The following is a 23895-nucleotide window of genomic DNA, read 5'->3' as shown; positions in this document are numbered from 1 at the left end:
GTTTGTCTGGCAGGATTTGTTCTCGACAAATCCATGTTGGCTTCGAGTCATCACTGCATTGTTTTCAAGGTGCTTCCAGATGGATTGCTTTATCATCTGCTCCAGAATTTTCCCAGGGATGGATGTCAGACTGACTGGTGTGTAATTCCCAGGTTCTTCCTTTGTACCCTTTTTGAAGATAGGGACAACGTTAGCCCTCCTCCAGCCATCTGGCACTTCCCCTGTCCTCCATGATTGCTCAAAGAGAATAGATGGTGGCTCTGAGAGGTCTTCTGCCAGTTCCTTTATTACTCTAGGGTACATTTCATCTGGCCCTGGAGATTTGAACTCATTCAATATACAGAGTTTAAAAACCATTTACATATAAGCATATGAACAATATAAACAAATGACATAACTAAAACAACTTTGAACTAAAAACATTTTTCTTAAATCCAACAATAAAACAACACAGCTTCAAAACCGTATACAAAGGTCAGCAGAAGTAGAAAGAGTTCTCAAAAGGGGAGGCCTGCTGTTATAATGTAGGCTTCAGTGCCTGATTAAAAACCTTCGAAGTGGCCAGCAGGCGCATCTCAACTGGCAGGTTATTCCACAACGGAGGGGCCACAAAGAGAAAGTCCCCCATGTGTGGCTGCCAGTGTCACATTGGGCAGCTGCAGTAGATCTATACAGACCTCAGCTGCCCTAAACGACCCGCAGCGCCCCAGGTCCGCAGAGCCCCCAACCTGCCCGGCAGGTGGTTGGTGGGACGGCACATGAAGCCAGGAGCTCAGCCAAGTCCCGTTCTCCATGCTGGGAGAGGGGCATGGATGGAGCAAGGCTACAGTGGCCCGCTGGCATGCCCCCCGGCCATTTTAGCCTTCGCGGGAGTGAAGCTCGCCGACTTCAGCCCACGGAGGGCGGGGGGGCATCCAGCCAGCCCCAGCCAGCCCCACCCACCCCCCCGACCGCTCTTTCGCATCTCTGCCGCGGCGTGCAAGGGGCGCGGGGTGGACCACGAGATGCATAACGGGGCAGGCAGCTCAACGGCACCATCCTCGCCCCTTGCCAGCACGCTGCCGACGGAGCGCCGCTCCCGCAGGCCTTCTGCCCCGCCCGCGGCGAGGACGCCGATCCCGCGGGCTGCGTAAAGCCGCCCCCCGGATGGGCCGGACCGCACGGCGGGCCCGCGAGTCGCGGACTGGCGCGGCCGGGAGCACCGGGCGGGGGAGGCGCCGCTGAAGCCCGCTGTTCCTCGGCGGCGGAAGGGCCGCGGCTCGGCGGACCAGCTCCTGCGCCGCGCGGAGAGGCCGTCGGGCGATCCGCCGCGCCTCCCCGCGCGCCGCGGGAGCCCGGCCCGGAGCCCCGCACGGCGGCCGCCTGCCCCGCCCGAGTCGCGGCTCGGGCCCGCCGGGCAGCCGCCTCCGCGGAGGGCCCCGCGGGACGCCCAGGCCCGGCCGCCCGAGCGGGGAGACGCCGGAAGCGCGTCTTCCTGCGGCCCGGCCCGGCCCGCGCAGAGCGCCGCCCGCGCTCGCCGGGCCCAGGCGCGGCCGGGGGCGGGGGCGCGGAGGCGGCGCCCTGGCCGCCGCCGCCTCCCGGCACGCTGCGCGCCCGGGGCGGGGCGTCGCCGTCGCGTGAGGCCCAGCAGCTGAGCCGCCGCTGGAGCGGGCCGGGGTGCGAGGCGGGGGCGGCAGCCAGGCGGGCCGGGCCGTTGCTCCGCGGGGCGCCGCCTGCCCGCCCGTGGCGCTGCGGCCAGCCCAAGGGGCCCCTGCCTGCCGGCCGGATGCCGGCCGGCGGGAGGCGGGCAGGGCCCGCCGCGCTCCTGCAGCAGCAGCGCGTGTCGCCCGCCGGCGGAGCGCGGCGCCCGCCGAGGCGGGCTGCGCCTCCCGCCCTGGCCGGCCGGGCTGGTAGCGCCGCACCCGGAGGGCGGCGGTGGGGAGGCGGCGCGGCGGGGCGGGGCGGGCGTTCTTCTGCGAGGCCCGCCGGGAGAAGCCGCTCCCCCCGCGTGTGCGGGCTTCGGACACTCGGGGTCGCCCGAGCCCCGCCCGCCCGCGGCGCGGCGGCCGGTCCGGGCGGCGGCCCTGCGTGCGGCGGCGGGGCGGCCTCGCGCGGAGCGCAGCCAAGGCGCGGCCCCCCGCGGAGAGGCTCTCCACCCGGGCGCGCCCAGAAGCGCTGCGCTGCGCTGCCCTGCCCGGGGCTCCGCTTCCTGGGGCTGCGGCTCTTCTCCCCCCGCCGGGGCCCAGCAGCGGGGCCGGGCGCCCTGAGCGGAGGCTGGCGGCGCGGGCGCGCGCTCTCCCTCCCGGGCGCCTCTCGGCGGGCGGCGGGCAGGAGCCGGCGCGGAGCCGGCGGGCGGGGCGCGCCTCACGCCGCCCCGGCCCTCGCCCTCCGTGTCGCCCGACGGACGCTCACCCGCGGCGGGAGGTCGGGGCCGGGCCCCTCAGCGCGACCCGCAGCCCCTTGTGGCGGGGCGCTCCCTCGGCCGCCCTTCGCGGGGTGGGCCACCCTGAGGAAGAGCCGCTAGCCATGGTGGCCAGCTGCAGCCGCCCCCCACCTGGCGCCTTCCAGATGTGACGACTGCGACGCCCAGCGGCCCCAGCCGGGCGGGCTGGGGTGATGGGAGTTGTCGTCCGCTGCATCTGGAAGGCACGGGGTTGGGGAAGGCTAGCAAAACGGAGCGCCCCTGTGGAGGGCATGATGAAGCGGGGGGTGCCCAAGACCATCGGAGACGTTTCCTCCCCTGCTCCTGGCATTTGGGGAACGGCCCACGCTCGGGCTGGGCACGCCTCGGCCTTTCTGAGTGAGCCGGCGTGGCTTCAGAGCACCTCGCCTCATCCACGGGTCCCACGCTGATCCTGGGCCGACACAGCTGTTGTCAATCCTTGTGGCCTGGTTGTGTCCATGAGGTTCTCACTAGGAGACACAGGGAAGCAGCCCAGGGCCATCACGTGATAGCTGCAGGTGCTGCATGGAAAGCCATCTCGGGACAGCGTGTCTGCTCTTAAAGCAGCCTTCCCCGACCTGGTGGCCGTGCTGGCTGGGAATGATGGGAGTTGCAGTCCAACACATCTGGGGGGAGGCTGTCTCAAACGGGTGCCAGAGCGCACGCTTGGGTCAAGCGAAACGTGCGGAGACGTGGGCGGCTTCTCCGGCTCCTCCTCCTCGTCTTCCCCTTGCAACGTCCCCTGGAGGCACTGCGCAGTTGGCAGGGGCAGGACACGGTGCGCAGCGAGCGCCACGGGACGGGTGCTGGGAGGGGGAGAGGGAGCTGAGCCTGCGGGGGGAGGAGAGGTGTGGGTCTGTCGGAGCCCAGCGGCTCCCCCTGCCCCCAGGCCCTCCATCCCCCGTGCTCTGAAGCTCTAGCGCTCTGTGCTCAAAAGCAGGGGTGTTGCTGGCCACTTAAACGACCTGGGGCCCAATCTTTCCATTGGCACCAGCGGAGACATTTCTCCTGTGCTTAAGCGCCATGCAGGGGCGGCCAGCGAGGGATGACACTGCAGCACGTGGGGAGGGCTGACCCTTCTGTCCACAGCCACAATTCCCTTTGAAAGCTGCTCCCTGCATCGCAAATCAGCGGAGGGAGACACCTCCCGTTGGCACCAATGGACGCTTAGGGCTCTGGTGTCAGAGGCGCTATGCTCTGTGCAGCGGGGCTGGGGAACGTGGGCGGGAGGGTGCCGTGCGCTCATGTCCTGCATGTGGGCTTCCCCTGGGCAGCCGGGCGGCCACTGTGTGGACAGAATGCTGGACTGGATGGACCCTGGTTTGATCCAGCATCAGGGCTGCTCTTACACTCTTGTGGGGCCTGGCAGTCTCTGGAGGGGGCAGGTTACCTGGGGATGTAGAAATGGAAGCAGCTAGGATCTTAAATCATGGGAAGAAGGTGAGCTGGGGGTCCTGAGAACTGGACAGCAGCTGTGTCAGGTTGTGTTGAAGATCTGGAGAGGTGCCAAGTGGAAATAGCTTTTTAAAAACCAAGGACTAGCACTGTGTTTTCGATGCTGCCCTCCCCAAGGTGTTGAGGCATTCTGGAGGTCAGGCGTTCCTCTCCTTCTGCTCAGAGCTGCCTCTCTGCTTGGCTGTCTTGCAGGGCTGCTGAACTCCAAACCTGTGACGCTGTGGGCATTCCTCTCCGTGCTGCGAGCCTGTGCTTGGGCATGCCTCCTCCATGCACCACCCTTTCCTGTCTGCCAGTGTAACCCTGGGCCTGTCTCGGGGGACCCGAAGAGCTGCCTGCTGGACCAGAGTTAGCCTGCTACCGAGCAGCCCTTCCCGGCGGAGGACATGACTCAGGGCCACGTGGGGATCAACACAGACTCTGGAGACTGGGGCTGGAGTGCGGATGCCGGCGAGCGGGCCAGGCTGCTGCAGAGCCCCAGCGTGGAGGCCGGCCCCGAGGGCAACGGGGATCGCGGGCCTGCCGCTACCTCGGGGCTGGGAGCTGTCTTCATTGTCGTGAACGCTGCCCTCGGGGCGGGCCTGCTCAACTTCCCAGCAGCCTTCAGCATGGCCGGCGGAGTGGCAGCTGGAATTGCTCTGCAGATGGTGAAAGCGGGGTCGACCAGTGGGGTTGGGGGCCACCATAAATGGGCGTGGATGAAGGGGGCAGAATTCCCCTGGGAATGTGAGGCTCGCCCGGCCCTGTGCCCAGCTTGGTGGGCGTGCAGCTGGATGCTGGCTGTGGTGGGGGTCTCTGTGGCTTCTCCCAGAATCCCCCTTTGCATGGGGGGGTAAGCTCCTGTATGGCCGAAAGCAAAGTCCTCCTTGTTGCCCTTCGCCGAAAAGGCAGATAAATTCTGTGCTAAAAATAAACCAGCGAATGCAGAATGTTGGCAAACCTGCCGTTGGCTTCGGGCGTATTGTGTTTGCAGAACGGGAGCGCAAGAATGACGCTGAGGCTGCAGGGAGCGGGTTTGAAAATGGCCATGGCGTCTGGGGCAGGCAGCTCTCGCAGGGTTTGGCATGGCAGAGAGCACAGCGGGGGTGTAGACCCGAGGGCCAACCAATGCAAGCCTATTCAGAAAATTCAAAGCCCCGGGGCGATTCTTCTCCCTCATTGCATTCACCTCCCTGCCTGTCACGGATAGGGCTGCAGTCTTGGACCAGCTTCCCAGGGTGGGACTTGTGGGGGGTGGGGGAGCTGCCTCTTTCTTTGTGGGGTTGCCTTGCCCTGGAGCATGCCGCTCACCTAACTGTGTCCCTCTGCTGCAGTGCATGCTGGTCTTCATCATTGGTGGCCTGGTCATCCTGGCCTACTGTTCCCAGGCCAGCAACGAGCGGACCTATCAGGAGGTGGTTTGGGCCGTGTGTGGTAAGGTCGCCGGGGTGCTGTGCGAAGTGGCCATTGCGGTCTACACCTTCGGCACCTGCATTGCCTTCCTCATCATCATTGGGGATCAACAGGACAAGAGTGAGTGACAGTATCCTTACCCTTTGGGGACGGGGTTTAAATGCCTGGCAGTACATGATTTTCCTCTGCCAAAATACATTTCACTTTTAAATCTGAAAGCTAGTAAAACAGACTGAGAAGACAAGGTTTAATTCAGGGGTACAGGACCTCTTTCAGCCTGAGGGCCAAATGCCATCTCGGGCCAGATTCCAGCGGAAGGCAGAGCCAGAAGGAGGCGGGGCCAAGACTACCACAGCCGTCAGCGCACTGTAGCTTAAAGCACTTCGTGCCAGTAACTCAGCCTCAGGAGAGGCACGTCAACCTTTTACAATGGGGGAAAAACAGCACAGAAGCCAGGAGACCACAAAACAATCAGTGATTGGGGGAAAGGGGGGGGCTTCTGAGGGGCCCTGGGTCTGAGGTTCTGCATTCTTGCCTTAACTGAACTATGGTGAGGAGGGGGGGGGGACAGACAAAACTGGAGAACATCCAAAATCACACAGTGAGAAGGAAAATCCCAGGATGTAAAAAAATAACGTTTTATTCCTTGGAATAGCCCAGTGTGTTTCAGCCCTGTATCATACATTTCTGCACCTTCTTCAGGGGCTATACCAAAAACGGACAATACAACACATTTCTTTACATTTATAAGCAAACATTTTAAAATACCTTAATACACTTCATATACATACTGCAACAGTGCCTACATATACTTAATTTTTTTTAATGTAGCTGTCAAGGTTCCACTTATGACCTGGACCCCCTGAGTAACCCCTTAAGGATCTCTTGCCTCCTTAGGAGTCCCACCTTCCTTGTTTTAAGCTTCCCCTTCCCAGTATCATGGGGTTTAGGCTGTAGACATGGGGCTACTGACACTCTAAGCACAGGGTTTAACCACAACAGTTTACTAGTAAATTGAAACAAGCAACTCACTACTAAAGGTACTTAGACAATAGAGCTGAGTGATACAAAAGGCCTTAAAAAGAAAATAAAAGTTTCAAAACACAAGTTTCTTTACCTTAACTGTCCTTAGACTTTTCTAGGCTGCTGCTTCTTGCTCACTCTTCAGACTCTGCTCTCACTTCAGGCTCTAGCTATCTCTCTCTGCTCTTACTGGCTCTCTCGCTCTCTCTATATACCCTCCTCCCTCAAAACCAAAAGTACTGCTTCACTGAAGAAATGAAACGTAAGTGGAAAAATGAAACTGACACCCAATCCAAGAAATGAAACTACTCCTCTCAAGGTTACACCCTCCCAACAGAAAACTGCAGGCCTCTAAGCCTGACTTTTTCTCCCTTTGCCTTTGTAGGCCTCAAACTTTCACAGTAGCCTGCAGAGATCTCTGAAAAAATGTCTCCAAGAGTAAATCCTGCGACTGATGATATGATTAGTAAACAGCAGTTCATATACATTCTTTTAACTCAACTAAGATGTACCCATAATTGTGATGATTAAACTCGAGGTCTTTCATTTCTGGACATGTGCCACCCTGTTAGGGAGTGTCTAGAAAACCTGTTGCTTTCCCAGAAGCAAAGAAAACCCAGCTCTTCATTAAGGACCTCAGGAGCTTACTTTTTCAGGTTTAAAATTCACTCTAGTTTCTTCCTTAGCAGGGTTTTTTCATTGTCTGTGGGGAGTTTCTGTAATGCCCCAAACCTGATGTCTGTTACTGAGTGATTTTGTTCTGAAAAATGGCCTACCAAGCCCGGCTTTTATTCCTAATATTACAAAGATAATAGGTGCTTTCCCCCACATGGAATTTACTTTAAGGGCTTTGGATCACGGAAATCCCACAGCTGGTGTTGCAAGTACTGAAATGTCTTGGGATGGACTTCGTGTGGTTGGCATGATCCTCAAATTCTGCCATTCTGTGCATGTATCTACAATAGACAAAGTGGTCATGGGGTTGTGTCCTGTGGGAGCCGTGGCCCCTGGTAAGACGTTAGAACTTGCCTGTTTGCAGCCCCTGCACTCACTCTTCATCAGCCTGTTCTTGGTGTTTTTTGTTCTTTTAAAGGGAATCAAGGGCTTTCCTTGGCAACCTCTAGTATTCCGTATAATCTGCAGGTATTTCTTTACACTTCCCTGTAAACTATTTGTTACATAACTGACTGTTAAAGCACAGTTTAAACAGCTTGATGGCCTTCGGTTCTGCTTCTTCAGAAGGTTTGTGCGTGCTGTCTGTCGAACTTTGCTAAAACCATTGTTCTCGGATATCCCGTATCTGCTAGGCGTTGACTCAGTATTTGGGACTCCGTGTTTTTTCCCTGGAGACAGGGGTATCCATTTGTGTGCATGTAGTTTCCTCTGCTGCCACTGCCAGCCATACACCACCTCGAGCTCTCCGATGCTGGATTTCCCTCTGTTAGGTAGGGCTTCTCTGGTGGATTGGGCCCTGCCACTGACCATCTCCCCTTGTCTCCTTGGCTAGTCATTGCAGCACTGGTGAAGGACTCCACGGGGGAAGAGAGCAGCCACTGGTACATGGATCGCAAATGCACCATCAGCATCACAGCCTTCCTGCTCATCCTTCCCCTGTCGGTCCCCAAGGAGATTGGCTTCCAGAAGTATGCCAGGTACCCCCAGGCTGAGGCGGGGAAGGCCCTGCAGGTGTTGGCAGAAGCTGCGTGGCTCTCGATGCGGGCTGCGCTCTGGGTCAGCAGATGCTGTTGCACAAGTGAAAGCCTCTCGCCAAACGACACAGGCCAACCAGCTGGGATACAGAAGAGTAGGCAGAGTCCAGGGGCTGGGATGGCCACAGGCTTGGAGATCGCCCTGCGAGGCTGGAGAGTACGCCTTTGGCTGAAGGGCTGGAGCGGGTGCGGACTCTCTGATCCTGCTTAGCCAACAGGCCTTGGGCATTGCTCTGAAGGGGTCTGTTGTCGGGAGCCATTTCAGAGGGGCTTTTGGGAGTTGGGCCCAGTGAGTGCGAGTGAGATCACAAGGGCAGAGGCCATTTGTGGCTCGTAACCGACTGGGAACATGCTATGGAGCGGGCTTTGAGCCTGCGTAAGGGAGGATGGGTGACTTGGCACTAGGCTGGGCGTTCTAGGGGCATAAGAACTCCACAAGGGAGCTGTGCCATGCAGAGAAATCCCAGGTCTCTGCCTCCCTGTGTGTAAATGGGCGGTCAGTGTTCTAAACCACCATCTGAATACCTTGAACGGGGAGAAGAAAAGAATTACAGACTGTGTGTGTGTGTGTTTGAGGTGGCGCCACCAGATCTCAACAGGCATCTCTTGGCAGAATCTCTGCAGTCAGTATTGCCTTGTGCTGAGACCACAAGGGAAGGGCAAAGAAGAGGACCCCTGCAGGCTATGCTTATACCTTGCCTGCCAGAATGCTGTTGCTTGTGTTGGTGGGGGGATGCTGGGATTTGTAGTCCAACACATCTGGAGAGCCCCAGATTGGGGAACACTTGACTAGGCCTTGTTAGATCACCCTGGCTGTGTCTATTCCGTTTTCTGTTGGCACCCAGTTAGATGAAATCCTCCCGCATCCTCATTGGTCAGAACATTCATGGTCCAACCTCTCTCTCTCTCTCTCTCTCTCAGCTGCTTGAGCGTGGTCGGGACCTGGTATGTCACAGCAATCATCATCGTCAAATATATTTGGCCTGATAAGGAGAGCGTTCCAGGGGAAATCCCAACTAGGTACATGGGAGCGGGGGCTCTTTAAAAAGAGGTAGCGCATGCAGGGGGCCAGTAAGGCTGGAAGAAAAGGGAAAACCTGAGTAATCTTGAATTCGTTGCCATCCAGTCTTTTATTTTCTACAGTAAGGGAGACCAACGTCTCTCTTCCTGAAGGACCCAGACAGGAGAGACTCCAGCTGACTTTTAAAAGGCAGCACCAAAAGCTTTTTGTTTCTGAGGTGGGCGATGTTTCTTCATAGCCATATGTTAAAAGAGCTTCTCCTGTGTTGATCCTGGCTCCCGAGGCAAGCTGGATCCCAGCGATCCACTTTTGATCAACTGCTGCTGCTAGGGAATTTCTAAGCCCCAGATAAACACACAGTGTAGGCCGGGGGCAGAACCTCTTCCAGCCCAAGGGCCGGATTCCATTCTGGAGAAGCCCTTGGAGGCCACATCCCAGTGGTGGGCGGGGCCAGAGGCAAAGGGGGTGGGGCCAAAATCCACCCCCACGCCCCCTGCTTTAGCTTCAAGCTCCTACTGCCAGCGATGAGGCCTCAGGAAAAGCAGCTCAGCCTCTCAGAATGGGGGTGGGGGGAGTCTGCGCAAGAGCCAGGAAACCCCCAGATGGTGGGGGGCTGGGGAGAGGGGAGTGTGGCTGCCTGGGGAACCCTGGGGGGCTGGGCCTAGCCTGAGGCCCTGCAGCCCTGCTGTGGGCATGTGCTGGACAGTGTTCTGAGCAGGCGTCTGTTTCTCCCCACAGCCCCTCCTCTTGGATGTCCGTCTTCAACGCCATGCCCACCATCTGCTTTGGCTTCCAGGTAAAACGTGTCTGAGGGGGTGGGGCAGTCCGGCCTTACTGGTTTCTCTTGGTGTTTCCTTCCATTCTCTGGCTGGACGCTGCTGTGCTTACTGAGGGGGCACGAGGGAATGACGGGCAGGGCCCGGCTGCCCACAGCGTGCGGCCCTCTAGTGCGGGCGGCGAACGGCCAGCGGCCCTGCCGGGCCGGCTCACTGGTGCTGCTTCCGCCCTGGCCGTCTTGAAAGGTCCCGAATGCCACACTTCCTGCTGATGGGATGCACCCTGATGGGGTGCCCTGCTTCCATCCTCCCTCCCCAGGCTTCCTTTTGTTTTGCCCACTGCATACCAGGCCAGGAGCCACCTGAGCTGCATCCTCTCAGCCTCCTTTCTGGTGCGCTCAGGGCGTTTTTAATGTCTGGCTGCTTGGCTTAATGTGGACTTCAGTGCTTCTGTGTGGACATCAGAGGAGCCCTGCTGGACCAGACCAAAGTCCTCTCTAGCCTGGCATTCTGTTCCCACAGTGGCCAGCCAGATGCCCCTGGGAAGGCCACAAGCAAGACATGAGCCCCAGAGCCCCCTGCTCAGCTTCTCCTGCAAGTGGCATACAGGGGCATAATGCCTCTGATCCTGCAGGTAACAAAGCCATTGTGACCAGTAGCCATTGACAGCCTTCTCCTCCATGAGTTTGCCCAATCTTCTTTTAAAACGATCCAGTGTCATGGCCATCGCTACATCTTGTGGTAGCAATTTCCCTAGGTTAACTATGTGCTGCATGAAGAACTTCTTTTTATCTGTCCTGAATCCCCAGCCATTCAGCTTCATGGGATGGCCCCATTGGGATCTAGTATTATGAGAGATGAAGGAAGGATGCTTTCGTCCTCGCCTTTCTGTACACTATGCATAATTGGATAACCTTTTCTAAGCTAAAAAGCCCCAAAAGTTGTAACGTTCCCTCATCAAGGAGTTGCTGTAGCCTCCTGATGGTTTTGGTTGCCCTTTTCTCTACCTTTTCCAGCTGTACACTATCCTTTTTGAGATGCAGTGACCAGAACTGTATGCATCATGGATTTGTCGCCGGGCAGTATGATATTGGCAGTTTTATTTTAGTTGCCCAACATTAAATTTGCCTTTTTTGCAGTGGCTGCACACTGACTTGACATTTTAGTTAAGATGTACCACAACTCCACGATCTTTTTCCTGGTCAGTCACCACCAGTTCACATCCCATCAGTGTATATGTGAAGTTAGGATTTTTTGCCCCAGTGTGCATCACTCTACGCTTGCTTACGATGAACTGCATTTGCCGTCTTAATGCCCATTCACTGTCCTTTTTTTGTTCGTTTTAACTGCCTTAAAGAATTTGGTGTTGGCAAACTTGGTCACCTCACTAATCTGCACTAATTTCAGATCATTTATGAACAAATTAAAAAGCAGCAGTTGTTGCTTGTGGGACCCCAGTGCGTGGGTTCTGTGTCCACACATCTGCGGCTATGTGAAATGAAGCCAAGTGGAAATGGGTGCTCCTGACTGAAGTGGTTTCCCCGTTGAAAACGCAAACCACCGTCATCACTTGTCCTCTAGTAGACTCCCTACAGTTTCTTTTAAGTATGAAGGCTAATTTAGTTACTGTAAATGGAATACGTTCTTTTGCTCATTAACAAATTGGATTGTGAAGAGCCATGGGAAACATCCACTAATGTAATCGTGTTGCAAAAACCACTCTAATGGATTTAACACATTTTTAGAGCTTCCACATCTGGGCAAATCTACAGATTATTTCAGTGCAGAAACAGTGGAAATCTGGAGTAGCAGAAATACAAAGAGGGAGCTGAAGAGGTGATGGGGGCATGTGGGTCATTCATTTGCCCCCATCAGAGGGCAGGTTAATACCGCCTCCTCCAGCCTGCCAAGCTGCCTGGGGCCGATGGAAGCTGCCAGCCAACACATCTGGAGGGCACCGGGCTGGGGAAGGCAGGTTAAGAACTAGGTGAGTTGATGCAATCCACACATTCCCACTGCTGTATTGCAACCCCCATCAGCCCCAGCCAGCATGGCAGGTGAGGGAAAGCTGTGTTCACCTGTCCTCTGATGGGGGAAATGAACAAGCAATATGCTCTCCGTCACCTCCTTTATCTCTTTCCACTTCCCAGCCCTGCAACACCAGATGGAGTTAGCATCTTAATGTAATGTCAGCACCAGCTTCTGCTGGCTCAGCTTCTGCTTGTGACAGCTCATGTGATTTTTCCAGTTTACAGTAGAGGAGCCATGATTTTTGCATGAGTTTGCAGCTCTGTTGTTGCACCACTTCCTGAGTATTGATTTAGGGAAGGAACCAGCAGATGACAATCAGAAAAGATGTTTAGAAACCAAAGTTGTTGTGTATGAGACAAAACTGGGATCTTGTAGAGACTGCAGAAGATGAGGGGTAAATAATTGGAGCAAAGGAAGCTGCCTTGTCCTGAGCCAGGCCCTGGGTCCATCTAGCCCAGTATTGCTGACACTGACTAGCAGCAATGGGTCCCCAGGATTTCAAGCAGGCTTTTTTCCATCCCTACCTGGAGATGCCGGGGGGTTTTGAACCTGGGACCTTCTGTGTGCAAAGCAGGGGCTCTGCCACAGAGCTACAGCTCTTCCCTAAATAAATACTGGGCAGTGAAAGTATTGTGGAGGTGTTTAAATATACACACACACACCACTCGCCTCCCCCAAGCAATGCAACTTTTATTGATATATACACACACACACACACACACACACCCTAAAATATTAAGAACATAGGAAGAGTGCTGCTGGAACAGACCAAAGGCCCACAGAGGCAAGCCAGGAAAGTGCTGGGCAGAGACCCAGGGACAAATTGCCACGGGCCGGTGGTGCTCTCCGGGTGGCCAGGGGCTGACCAGAATCTCTCAGTCTGCCCTGCTCTGACCTATAGGTTTGTTGTGAGGTGAACCTGGGAGGTGGGGTGAAGTGGGAAAATGATGTTGTATCTTGGAGGGGAGCTGGTGGTGGCAGGACAAGCAGCAGAGTGAGATGTGGTGGTGGGAGATGCTCGGGCTGTTGCGGGGAAGAGGGTCTCTCTGCCTGATGGCTGTCCTCCCAACCAGCAGTGTTCCGGCAGCTTGCATGATCTCACACACACACACACACACACACACACCCCAGTTTGAAAGTTCTGCTGCTGATTGCCATGTTGGTTAATGGTTAAAAACACTGCTGTCCAAGACTTGATCCTGCATGAACAACCTGACCTGGCATTATCACAGAGAGCCATTCGGATGAGGCAGGGGGCATAAACCTGCCTTCGTTATGTCCACCAGCATTCTCTCTGCAGCAGCAGCAGCAGCCTAGACCTTGGGGAGAAGGAAGTCATCTATTGTGCGGGTGAGTGGGAAATGGTCTCCAAATGTTTTGGACTTCAACTCCCAGCATTCATGACCATTGGCCATGCTGGCAGGGGCTTCTGGGAGTCAAAGTCCAAAGCATCTGGAAATCTACCTTCTGCCTGTTTCTGGTCTATCGAGTTTCCATCTCTCTGCCCAGGTGCCTTGTGCAGGCTTCACCAGGTGCTGAGTGTGTGTGTGTCTGAAGTTGAGAACTCGGGACAGGGTCAGGGTCCTTTGGGTGTACCACTTCCCCGCAGTCTCTCTGCCTGAGCTTTCTGGGGTTGTTTGGGGGTGATGCTGGGCTCCCCCAGATTGGTTGTTCTGGGAGACTTCAGTCTCCATGTCAAGGCTCCCCTCTGGGGAGTGGCTGAGGAGGGCTGTCTGAGGTGATTTTTAGCCCTGCACGTTCAGCTAGGCGTGCTTTGGCCCGGGCCTCTTGTGCTGGATGAGAGGAGGAGGATCGGGGTGGAGAGACTTAATGGAGTTCTGTTGCCATGGACAAATCACCACCTGTCCAGGTTTAGGCTTACTGGCACTTTTGCAGGGGGCTCATTAAGATAGTCTGCCCCAACAGACTGATGGATCCAAATGGTTTTGATGGCTCTTGGGGACTTCCTAGTCATTCAGGCTGGAGATCCTGTTTTTTTTCCAATTTTTTTATTGTGTATTTCAACATACAAAACAAAGAAAAAAACATATCTATCTATCTAAACATTCTAAAGCCCTCAGTTTCAAATTATTACAGTATTCTAGGAAGAGTAAAAAAGGGGTGAAAAGGATGCACATTAACTTCAGTAAAGGCAGACCTAATATCCACATATAAATCCACGTGCAAGTTATGCCTATATACCACTCTTTTAAATGTTGCTTGCATTACAAAGTTTATCCGTAAAATAACTTCCTCCCAAAAGGAGGCAACCATTGGGCATTTCCAAAACATATGAATAAGGGACGTGTTGACTGCATTACACCTCCAACAATTAGCCAAATTTGACAAACCTTTATTAAAAAGATGTCGTGGCGTCCAATAGACCCAAAACAAGTTTTTGCTGAATAAGGTATAACCAAGGATTTGTTGAGATATCCAGTACAGACACCAAAATGACAGTCCATTGATTAAACAAAATAGGATGTTCCAATTCCCTGTTCCTTTCCTGCTGTAAACCATTTGTATCATATTTATTCATTGATAATAAATATTTATAAACATGAACCGTAGGTCGATATTCCTGATCAGCTTTAGTGAGTCTTTCCAATAGCGAAGGAGACTCCGGAAAGCAGTAGCAGCAGGAGTGAATCTAGATACCAGCAATGTTTCAGTTGCAAGGACTGCCATTCCACTGTAGCAGGCAAATCAGATCGATCTCGCAAAGTTGAAAATAACAAACTCTTCTTCAACCCCTATTAATTGATCCCGGGAAAAGCTCATTTTATCTGTCCAGGTCTGCCATAAAAACATTTTCTTTCCAATTCTTAAATCTGGATTTCCCCATAAAGTCAATTTAGCATGGGAAAATAGGTCAAACTGTAATTGACGTGACATTATATGCCACACTTCTTTAACTTCCAAAATAGTGGGAGGAGCTCAGTCTGCCTCAATATGCCAAGAACCTAATGTCGTCCATTTAAAGAGAGGCTCCAGACAAGAAGATTCCAACAGTGGCCAAGGTGGAAAATCTAATCTAAGTGGGAAAGACCAAAATTTAGTACAAGTCCGCAAATAGGCCCGATGGTACATAGCTAGATCCGGAAAACTGAACCCGCCTTTGTTAATTGGAAGTTGCGTCCTTTTCAAAGACATTCTTGGTGGAAAGTAACCCCCAAAGAATTTACGAAACCCAAAGAATTTACGAAACAAAACCTTAAGTTTTTGGAAATATTTACTGGGTATAAGTATAGAGATCCCACGTATAACATAAATAATTTGAGATATGGTATTCATCTTAAGTGTATTCACCTTACTCCATAAACTCAACTTTAAAGATGCCCATCTATCTGTATCTCATGAAATATCATTAATCAACTTGTTTAAACTTAACCTAATCATTTGAGATATATCTCTAGGGTTAATTATTCCCAAATAAGTAATAAACTCTGGGCACCATTGAAATCGCCAGTTGGCTAATACACTAGAGTATACCCCATCTCCAATCAGCATTATTTCCGACTTTGACCAATTAATTGAATAACCGAAGATGGTTCAGGTGGCTGACACGGTTGCTCCTGGATCTCCTCTGTCTGGTTGTGGAGCTAAGTTAGCATCCTCCTTTGTGATTTATGGAATCGACGGCCATGAAATCACAGGGTAGATGACTAGACCAGTGGTGGTGGTGAACTCATGATGAATCCAATCAAACACAGGCTAAAGATTATTTTAGAATCTATGACTGTGATGATGGTAAAGAAATCTCAGCTTTCCATCACTGTTGTCTACTCAGAATTGACAAGCCGATCTGTTCTGAGTAAGTGGAGATTGTGAAGGTTTGGGGCCTACAGAGGCAATGGGAGAAAAGGTCAGGCTTAGAGGCTGGGAGTTTTCTGTTGGGAGGGGGTAACCCTGAGAGGAGTAGTTTCATTTCTCCAGTTAAGTTTCTGTTTCAATTCCCCTAGTAAGTTTAATTTCTTCAGGGCTGAAGCAGTATTTTTGATTTTGAGGGAGGAGGGTATATAAAGAGAACGAGAGAGCCAGTAAGAGCAGAGAGACAGGCACAGCCTGAAGTGAGAGCATGGTCTGAAGAGTGAGCAAGAAGAAGCAGCCTAGAAAAGTATAAGGACAGTTAGGGTAAAGGAACTTGCATTTTGCAAATTTTCTTTTAATGCCTTTTATATCACTCAGCTCCATTTTGTAAATACCTTTAGTTGTGATTTACTAGCTTTAAATTTACCAGTAAACTGTTGTGGTTAAACCCTGTGTCTAGAGTGTCAGTCACCCCACATCTACAGCCTAAACCCCTTATTGGAAAGGGGAAGGAAAAAGAAGGAAGGTGGGACTCTTACAGGAGCAAAAGATCCTTAAGGAATGGCTCAGGGGTCCAGGCCATAAGTGGAACCTTGACAGAGGTCTTTTGCATCTTGGCCCTTATGGTGGCTCGTGTTGATCAGTCCGCTAAATACTTTGCATATAAGTTCACTTGCATTCCAACTTAGAAGCTGCAGTGCACAGTAAGTGGGGTGGTGGGGGACAGGGACAATTCCGGAAGGTGGTGCTGGAAGAGGTCTGTGTGATGCTTGGCATAACACATGGCCTGTGGTGTCCCTCAAGGTTCTGTCTTGTACCTCATGCTGTTTAATGTCTATGCAAAACCATCAGGAGAAGGCATTTGGGGATTTGGAGTCGGATGTCATCAGTATGTGATGACACTCAACTCTGTGACCCAGTTGACGAGATCACGGTGGCCCACAATAGCTTGTTTAAGCCATAGTGAGCCATGGCGCATGCCGGGTGCTTTTTAAATATTCAAGCTGCAGCTTTTCGTGCTGTCCGAACCTGAGTAGCGGGGTTGTGCGACGGTTAAACAACCCTTGCATAACCCTAGAACAGGCCATGTGTTATGCAAGGGTTGTTTAACCCTTGCACGACCCCTGCGTCCCACGTTTGAGCGACTTGACAAGCTGTGGCTTGAACGTTCAAAATGGCCACCCGCATGTGCCGGCACGTATCACAGCCCACTGTGGCTTAAATAACCCATGGTGGCTTATTTGATTGCACAAACTGGCCCTATCTCTCCTTTCCGTCTCATTGTGAGGAGGCTGTAGAGGTCGTGAACTGATGCCCAGATGAGGGTAAATAAATGGAAGCACAATCCAGCAAGACAGAGGTGCTCCTGGTTAGTAGAGGTGATTCAGGAATAGGGGTTCAGCCGGTGTTGGGTGGGGCAGCGCTCCCCTGGACACCACAGGTTTGTAACTTGGGGATTCTTTGGGGCTCCTCTTGGACCTTGGGCACTCCACTGTTGGCTGTCGCCGGAAGTGCCTTTGCCCAGCTTGGGCTGGTGTGCCAGCTGCACCTGGAGAACTGTGACATGGCCAGGGTGATGCTTGCCTGGACTACTGCAGTGTGCTCTCTGTAGGGCTGCCTTTGGAGGGAGCTTGGAAACGGCCGCTGTTCCAGATTGCTGCAGCCAGGCCGTATAATGGAGGCTGCCGAGAGGGAGATTGAGATTGCTCTACTGAAACAAATGCTGTGGTGATGATCTTTAAACCCCTCAGAACTAAGATACCAGGAGGACGGCCTTCTGTTCTGTGATCCTGCCCCCCTGGGATATCTTCATTCGCAGCCCCCTCGCCTGTCCCAGTGTCCCCAGAAATCTGCCTCCTTGGGACCACAGAGGGGCCCCTTCGTCTTCTGCCCCCAGGCTCTGGAACCCGAGAAGCTCCCTTAGGGGGGTCAGGCTCCCCGGGTCCATCTAGCCCCCTCTTGTCAACACCAGTGGGCAGTGATGGCTCCAGCACTGAGCTCTGCCCCCGGCATCCTGCCCCCTCCTTCAGTGGCCTTCTGCAGGATGGTCGGAGCTTTTTTTAGGAAAGCTTTTGGGCCGTGAATGGTTGCTCCCTTTTTGAAGTGGGTTTAATTGTCGTGGTTAAATTATTTTTGATGGCTGTCTGTGTTTCTATATATATTCCTCTCTCTGCTGTTTTAGAGTTTATTGCTGTTATTTGTTGTTGTCAAACTGTTTTTAAAATAAATTGCTCCCCCTTAAGCTGCTAGCTGAATTGGGCTTATTGAGGAAAAGTGGGCTGTTTATTTAACTAAATAAGCTGCGTTAGACTGAGCTCAGACCATCAGGCTGCACTGATGGGCAGCAGCTCTCCAGGATCCAGGGTCTCTCCCAGCCCCACCTGGAGGTGTCAGGAATGCGAGGGGGCCAGAGGGCAGCCCCCACCCCCCTGCTGCCCTCCAGAGGGGTTGGACTGCAGCTCCCATAGTGGGGTTATGGGAGCTGTAGCTCAGCACATGTGGAGGTCCGCAGGCTGGGGGCGCGGGCCAGGGCACAGACCGCAGCTGCTTGCAGGGCAGGCGGGCTGCAGTGTCGCTGTAGGCCGATACAGCCTGGGGACTCGTCTGGTTCCCTCTCTTTGGATTCTGGATGTAAAAGCCTGAGTAAGAAAGCCAAACTATTCCAGGTGGAAATCAAGAGTGGGAGGAGTGTCTGTAGCACTCTTTCCCCCCCTCCAGGTGTGTTGGACTCTAGTGCCCATCCTTCCCAGTCCAACACATCTGGAGGGTACTAGACAGGGCAAGGCTGGTCCATGGGGCGCATCTCCAGCACAAGGGAGCTTTGCTGGTGACTGCGGTGCTCCCGGGCACATGCCTCCCCCCGTGGCCCTAACTGCTCCTCCGCCTCCTCTGCTCCTCTCCGGCAGTGCCACGTCAGCAGCGTGCCCGTCTTCAACAGCATGAAGCGTCCGGAGGTGAAGCCCTGGGGGGCTGTTGTGACGGCAGCCATGGTCATTGCCCTCTTTGTCTACACAGGCACAGGTAGGGAGCGGGGCCACCCACTGAGGGCCCTTCCTGGCCAGGCACTGGTCTCTTGGCCTGGGCACCGCAAGAAGGAAGAGCTCACACGCAGGGGCAGAGGCCCTCTGCCCTGGCTGCCAGGCCCCTCTCTCCCTGTGGCTCCCCCAAGCGGAGCTGCTGGCAGCGGCGTCTCGGCCCTTCCCTGGGCCTGTGCACCCTCTCGTTACGTTTCCCGCCAGGGGTCTGTGGCTTCCTGACCTTTGGGTCTAGCGTGGCGCAGGACGTGCTCATGTCCTACCCCTCCGATGACGTCCCAGTTGCCATTGCGCGGGCCTTCATCATCGTCTGCGTTCTGACGTCCTACCCAATCCTGCATTTCTGTGGCAGGTGAGAGGTGGGGAGGGACCTGCAGGGCTTGCGCAGCGGGGCGATTGAGTCATGCCGTCCTTGCGGGGGGCGTTGCGCCAAGGCATGTAGGCAGCCCGCATGGCCTCTTGAGCTTTGCTTTCTCCCCAGGGCTGTCCTGGAGGGACTCTGGCTGCGCTGCAAAGGGGAGGTGGTGGAAGAGGATGTGGTGCTGGAGAGACGCCGCCGCCTCATCCAGACGGTCAGCTGGTTCCTGCTGACTCTCCTCCTGGCCTTGTTCATCCCTGATATTGGCAAAGTCATCTCCGTCATTGGGGGGCTGGCTGCCTGCTTCATCCTTGTCTTCCCAGGTAGGGGCTCTCCTGGCTGGGCTCCCTTTGGCCTGAGGGAACAGGGTCACTTTTGGTCTGGTGACCCGCTCTCAGGGGTTTGTTTGAGGATCCTCCTTGTGGGCCGCTGCTGCTGACTGATCAGAATGCCCCCCCCCCCCGCTGAAATTCTGTTTCTGCAGATGTTCAGCCTGCATTGTGCCTCTTTCCCCGGCCCTTGCTTGGGGGGTAAATTAACATGATTGTGAGTCCGCACGACAGGCTTCCCACTCCGCAGCGGCTCTTTCGCGTCTGTTTCACCAGCTAGTTTAATGCCCACATGCACACCAGCAGGAATTTGGTCCCATTTAAACCTGGCCTCCCAAACTGGTACCCTCCAGATAGGTTGGACTCTGCTTGGCTGGGGGATGCTGGGAGTGGTAGTCCAAGACTTCTGGAGGACACCTCTGCCTCAACGGCTCGCTGTGTTCCTCCCTTTCCAGGGCTTTGCCTCATCCACACCAAGCTCTCTGAAATTCAAGAAGCCAGGCCAGCCAGGTAAGAAGGCAGCCTTTCCATATGCCTAGCCCCTTCCCCAGGTTGCACATGTGGGCTCAGCAGCTGCGGCATAACTCTGTGCCGCTGGCCAGCATGGTGTGGGGTTCTCTTCGTGCTGCTAGCTGGCCAGCATGGTGTGGGGTTCTCTTCGTGCTGCTAGCTGGCCAGCATGGTGTGGGGTTCTCTTCGTGCTGCTAGCTGGCCAGCATGGTGTGGGGTTCTCTCCGTGCTGCTAGCTGGCCAGCATGGTGTGGGGTTCTCTCCATGCTGCTGGCCAGCATGGTGTGGGGTTCTCTTCGTACCGCTAGCTGGCCGGCATGGTGTGGGGTTCTCTCCATGCTGCTGGCCAGCATGGTGTGGGGTTCTCTCCATGCTGCTGGCCGGCACGGTGTGGGGTTCTCTCCATGCTGCTGGCCGGCACGGTGTGGGGTTCTCTCCATGCTGCTGGCCGGCATGGTGTGGGGTTCTCTCCATGCTGCTGGCCGGCATGGTGTGGGGTTCTCTCCATGCTGCTGGCCGGCACGGTGTGGGGTTCTCTCCATGCTGCTGGCCGGCACGGTGTGGGGTTCTCTCCTCCTGTCTCCACAGCTGGTGGGCCATGGTTAGCTATGGCACACTCATGGTTGTCCTGGGAGCATTTATCTTTGGACAGACGACTGCTAATGCTGTCTTCATGGATCTCATGAAGTGATCCCTCCAGTTCTGCCCTCAGAAGATCTCTTTTCCCCCCTCTGTGGAATGAAGGGGAGCCCTTGGCCCAGTCCTTGGGATGTCAGCAGGAGCTGAGCCTTCCTTCCGCTTCCCGTCCGGCTGTGCTGTTCCCAGTTTCTTTTGCTAGAGTTTGATTGCACAGACTCACTTCCCGGTTTTAGGGACCCATCCAGTCTGTGCAGGTGCAGCCGCACACTGTGAACACAACTTGAATTCCTGTTTCCCTTTTGGAGCCAAAGACTCTCCTTTTGGCCTTGCCGTGGCATACTTGTGTCAGAGGATCTGGGCCATTCACACTGCTACTTCTAGGCCGCATTTATTTGGCCAAAGGGCCCGTCTTTTATGGCGATATTATTGCAGAGAGGACAGTGGACTTCACCATGTAAAGAGAACTTGAAAGCCAAGCCCTGCATTGCTCTAAGGAGTTGGTGTTTTAAATTGGGTTGTAGAAACTACACTGTTTTTATTTTGGAAAGGGATGTGCAATCTTCCTGATACTGGGCTTCCTTTTAGTTTTTGTCTATGAACTGAAAGTTCAAACAAATCCTTGATTAGATGTACAGATACATTGGCAGGGGAATCTTGGAATATATATGAGGGTATGCCCTTGGCATAGAATTCCCACAACCACTTCTTTCCACAGCCTGATTCACCCCCTTCTGCTCCCTGGCAAAACATTCAGATAAGACTGACAGAATCCAGCTGCCCTGTGGAAAATCCTCTTGGCGGAGCTGTGACTCTGCTAGTCATATGTTCCTCAGTTGCTCGAGGCTCGCTGAGCCCACTGCCTCTGGCACTGAGGGCCCAAGTGCTCTATGTTTCCGCGCGATGGTGGTGCTACTTCCTGGGCTTGTAGCAGGACTCGTTTCAGATCAATTTGTTCTGACATGCCATTTTCGTAGCCAGCCCCTCTCCACCTGGTGCCCTCCAGATGTGTTGGATGCAGCCAACTTCCAGCATCCCCCAGCCAGCATGGGCATTTTAGCTTGCAGATGATGGGAGTTGGGCACCAGATTGGGGAAGGCGGTGGTCGCATATTCTGATGTTACAAAGCAAGATGTTCAGAGGGCTGCCTTCTATCTCGGGTGGTGTGGCTGCTGTGCCAGTGCCCCACTCACGTCAACTTTTTATTTTAAAGGTTTTTTTCCAGGTGATGTATTTTTTCTTTTTCAAGGGATGGTGGGTAGGTGGGAGGGGAGGTCTGGGTTTTAAAGGCACTACGTCACAGTGAAAATAACAAATGACAAATCTCCACCTTCAGATAGCTTTTAATTTGATGCCTGTTGAAACTATTCCCTTATGACCACTGATGTAAATCCATTTCTAGGCCCCTAGGAACAGGGCTGGTTGACACACCAGTCTCAGCTGTGAAAAGACCCACCTAGCCACCGCTGGGATCCAACTATCCAGGCTTGGGGATGGAATCCAGGCAAACAGCCAGACTATGGGCTTGGGTTCCCAGTGGAGTTCATCCACCGAGATGACTAGGGCCATCTCTGTCTCCTGACTGGGCCTGAAGTTGGATTGAGAGGTAGGCAGTGTGGCCATGGGGCTCTGCTCCTCTGCCTGCTACGGGCTCTGCTGAAAGCTGTGATTTTTAAACTTACTTTTTGGGGGTGGTCAGAAGTGCCTCAGAATGAAGCGCTGACCATCTTTATTACCCAGAATTCTCCACATCAGAGGGGCCCTTACAGCTGTCACTAGTGATAACCCTGGCTTAGGAATTCACTTTTAGGATTAAACAGCACAGCTATTACGTAAATGGATGCGCACATACCTAGGTGGCACTCCCTAACATTTACTGGCAAAAAGCACCAACACGTGTATAAATGAGAAATGTAAAGAAAAGGTATTACGGCCTTGATTAACAAAATGCAACATGAAAATGAAAACACAACTGACAAGCTTATAAAACAAGAGCCTGTGCATTAGCAGTGGCAGCTTTCTGCTAGCAGAGGTGACTCCCTGCCAGGGGTGACCCCACCGTTTCCTCCCTTTACTTTTATGGTTCTACACTTGGACACGAGGCGTGGTGTGATGATTTTATTATTATTAAATTTATGAATCGCCCATCTGGCTGGTCACCCAGCCACTCTCAGTGATTAGTCACTGTCCCCTTGGACTCCCACCTCTGTCTACCAGTGACCTTTGTCCACCGGGCAAATCCCAAATGTCCCTGCTAAAGAGATTGCACTCCTGCTGTGTTCACATTCACTGCAAGACTGACCCACCTCTGCGCTTCGTGCAGTTTTCCACGCCACCTGGTGTACATACGCCAGCTTACTTCCTGCCTTTATGACTTGCCTCTGCTCTTGTTAAGCTATTGCAGGCCTTCACTAACAGGCTTTCCGTAACCTCTGCCATATATTTATACTTCCATACCTTGCTAATTCTGTGCTACACCTGTATGGTTAGAGCGAGAGAGCCAGAGAGAGAAACACATGTATGTGGACACATGCACATACATTTCATATGCTCTTGTATTCCTACAGGGGGTAAGTCCCACTGCACTCAGTGGGACTCACTTAGAGTAAATGTGTATCAGGTTGGGTCAAGCTGCATGTGTGAGTTACCGAGATCCTTGCAGAATCCCTTGGTTAGGGGAGAGAGAGTTGGGCTCCAGCCCTGATGGATCTCCTCCCCACCTCTCCACCCTCCCCCTTGCCCCCCCCATGAGGAGGGGGAAGGAGTTGTTTTTCGCAATCTGACAGTCTCATGACAACAAGGACTAAGCCACGTGCTTTTGCACTGGTGCTGTCTCTTTCAATAAATGAATGGGGCCAAAGCCCATCTCTTGCATTGAAAGGGGCAGAGCCTGGGGGTCATTTCCATAAAGTGGGATGTGTCTGTGGGAGTGGAATTCAAAACAGTGCATGAATCAGCTGGCCTGCCTGCCTGTTTGGGTTCCTGCCAAAATTAAAGAATGAGTCATCATAAGACTGGAATACCAACGCTGACTAGTAGAGGGTGTTGTGATGTTAGGCATGGTGCAACATGGCGGTAGGGGTGGCGGAGAAATCCGCCACGGATCCTCTGGAGTCCGTGGTGGAACAGACTACTCCCCCGCACCACCCTGCGAAATTCTCCCCAGACGGACCCTATCTGCCGCCAGCTGGTCCAGGTCCATCCACTGCTGTCCGCTGCCCCGGTCTGTGGACGCAAATGGCGTCCGGCGTAGTGGATGCTATTTGCATCCCTGCTTTAGCTGTGATAGGCTACGTAAATATTTACGTAGCCTATCACAGCAAAGAACAAGGACGCAAATGGCATCTGCTACGCCATTTGTGTCACCACTCTTTTTGTGATAGGCTAC

At 53.8% G+C, this 23895-nt stretch overlaps 1 protein-coding gene across 2 annotated transcripts; it reads left to right on the top strand.

Annotated features, from left to right (window-relative positions):
- Positions 1-1595: 1595 nt before the first annotated feature.
- On the top strand, positions 1596-22380 carry SLC38A7 (solute carrier family 38 member 7). Of its 2 annotated transcripts, none has more exons than XM_084812388.1 (11): positions 1596-1656; positions 4070-4524; positions 5191-5389; positions 7800-7944; positions 8923-9021; positions 9761-9818; positions 18546-18660; positions 18879-19026; positions 19156-19355; positions 19817-19871; positions 20460-22380. In XM_084812388.1, the coding sequence occupies exons 2-11, from the start codon at positions 4264-4266 to the stop codon at positions 20560-20562; spliced, it is 1383 nt and encodes a 460-aa protein (XP_084668514.1). In that variant the 5' UTR covers positions 1596-1656; positions 4070-4263; the 3' UTR covers positions 20563-22380. The 2 variants fall into 2 exon arrangements, with proteins under 2 accessions (XP_084668514.1, XP_084668515.1); XM_084812389.1 differs by lacking the exon at positions 18879-19026 and adding an exon at positions 10321-10432.
- The last annotated feature ends 1515 nt before the right edge of the window (positions 22381-23895 follow it).

This window comes from Heloderma suspectum, chromosome 8 (genome assembly GCF_057233095.1).
Source record: "Heloderma suspectum isolate Gila_16-S chromosome 8, 16-S_ref, whole genome shotgun sequence".
NCBI classification, from domain to species: Eukaryota; Metazoa; Chordata; class Lepidosauria; order Squamata; family Helodermatidae; genus Heloderma; species Heloderma suspectum.
This window is presented reverse-complemented; position numbering and strand designations above follow the sequence as displayed.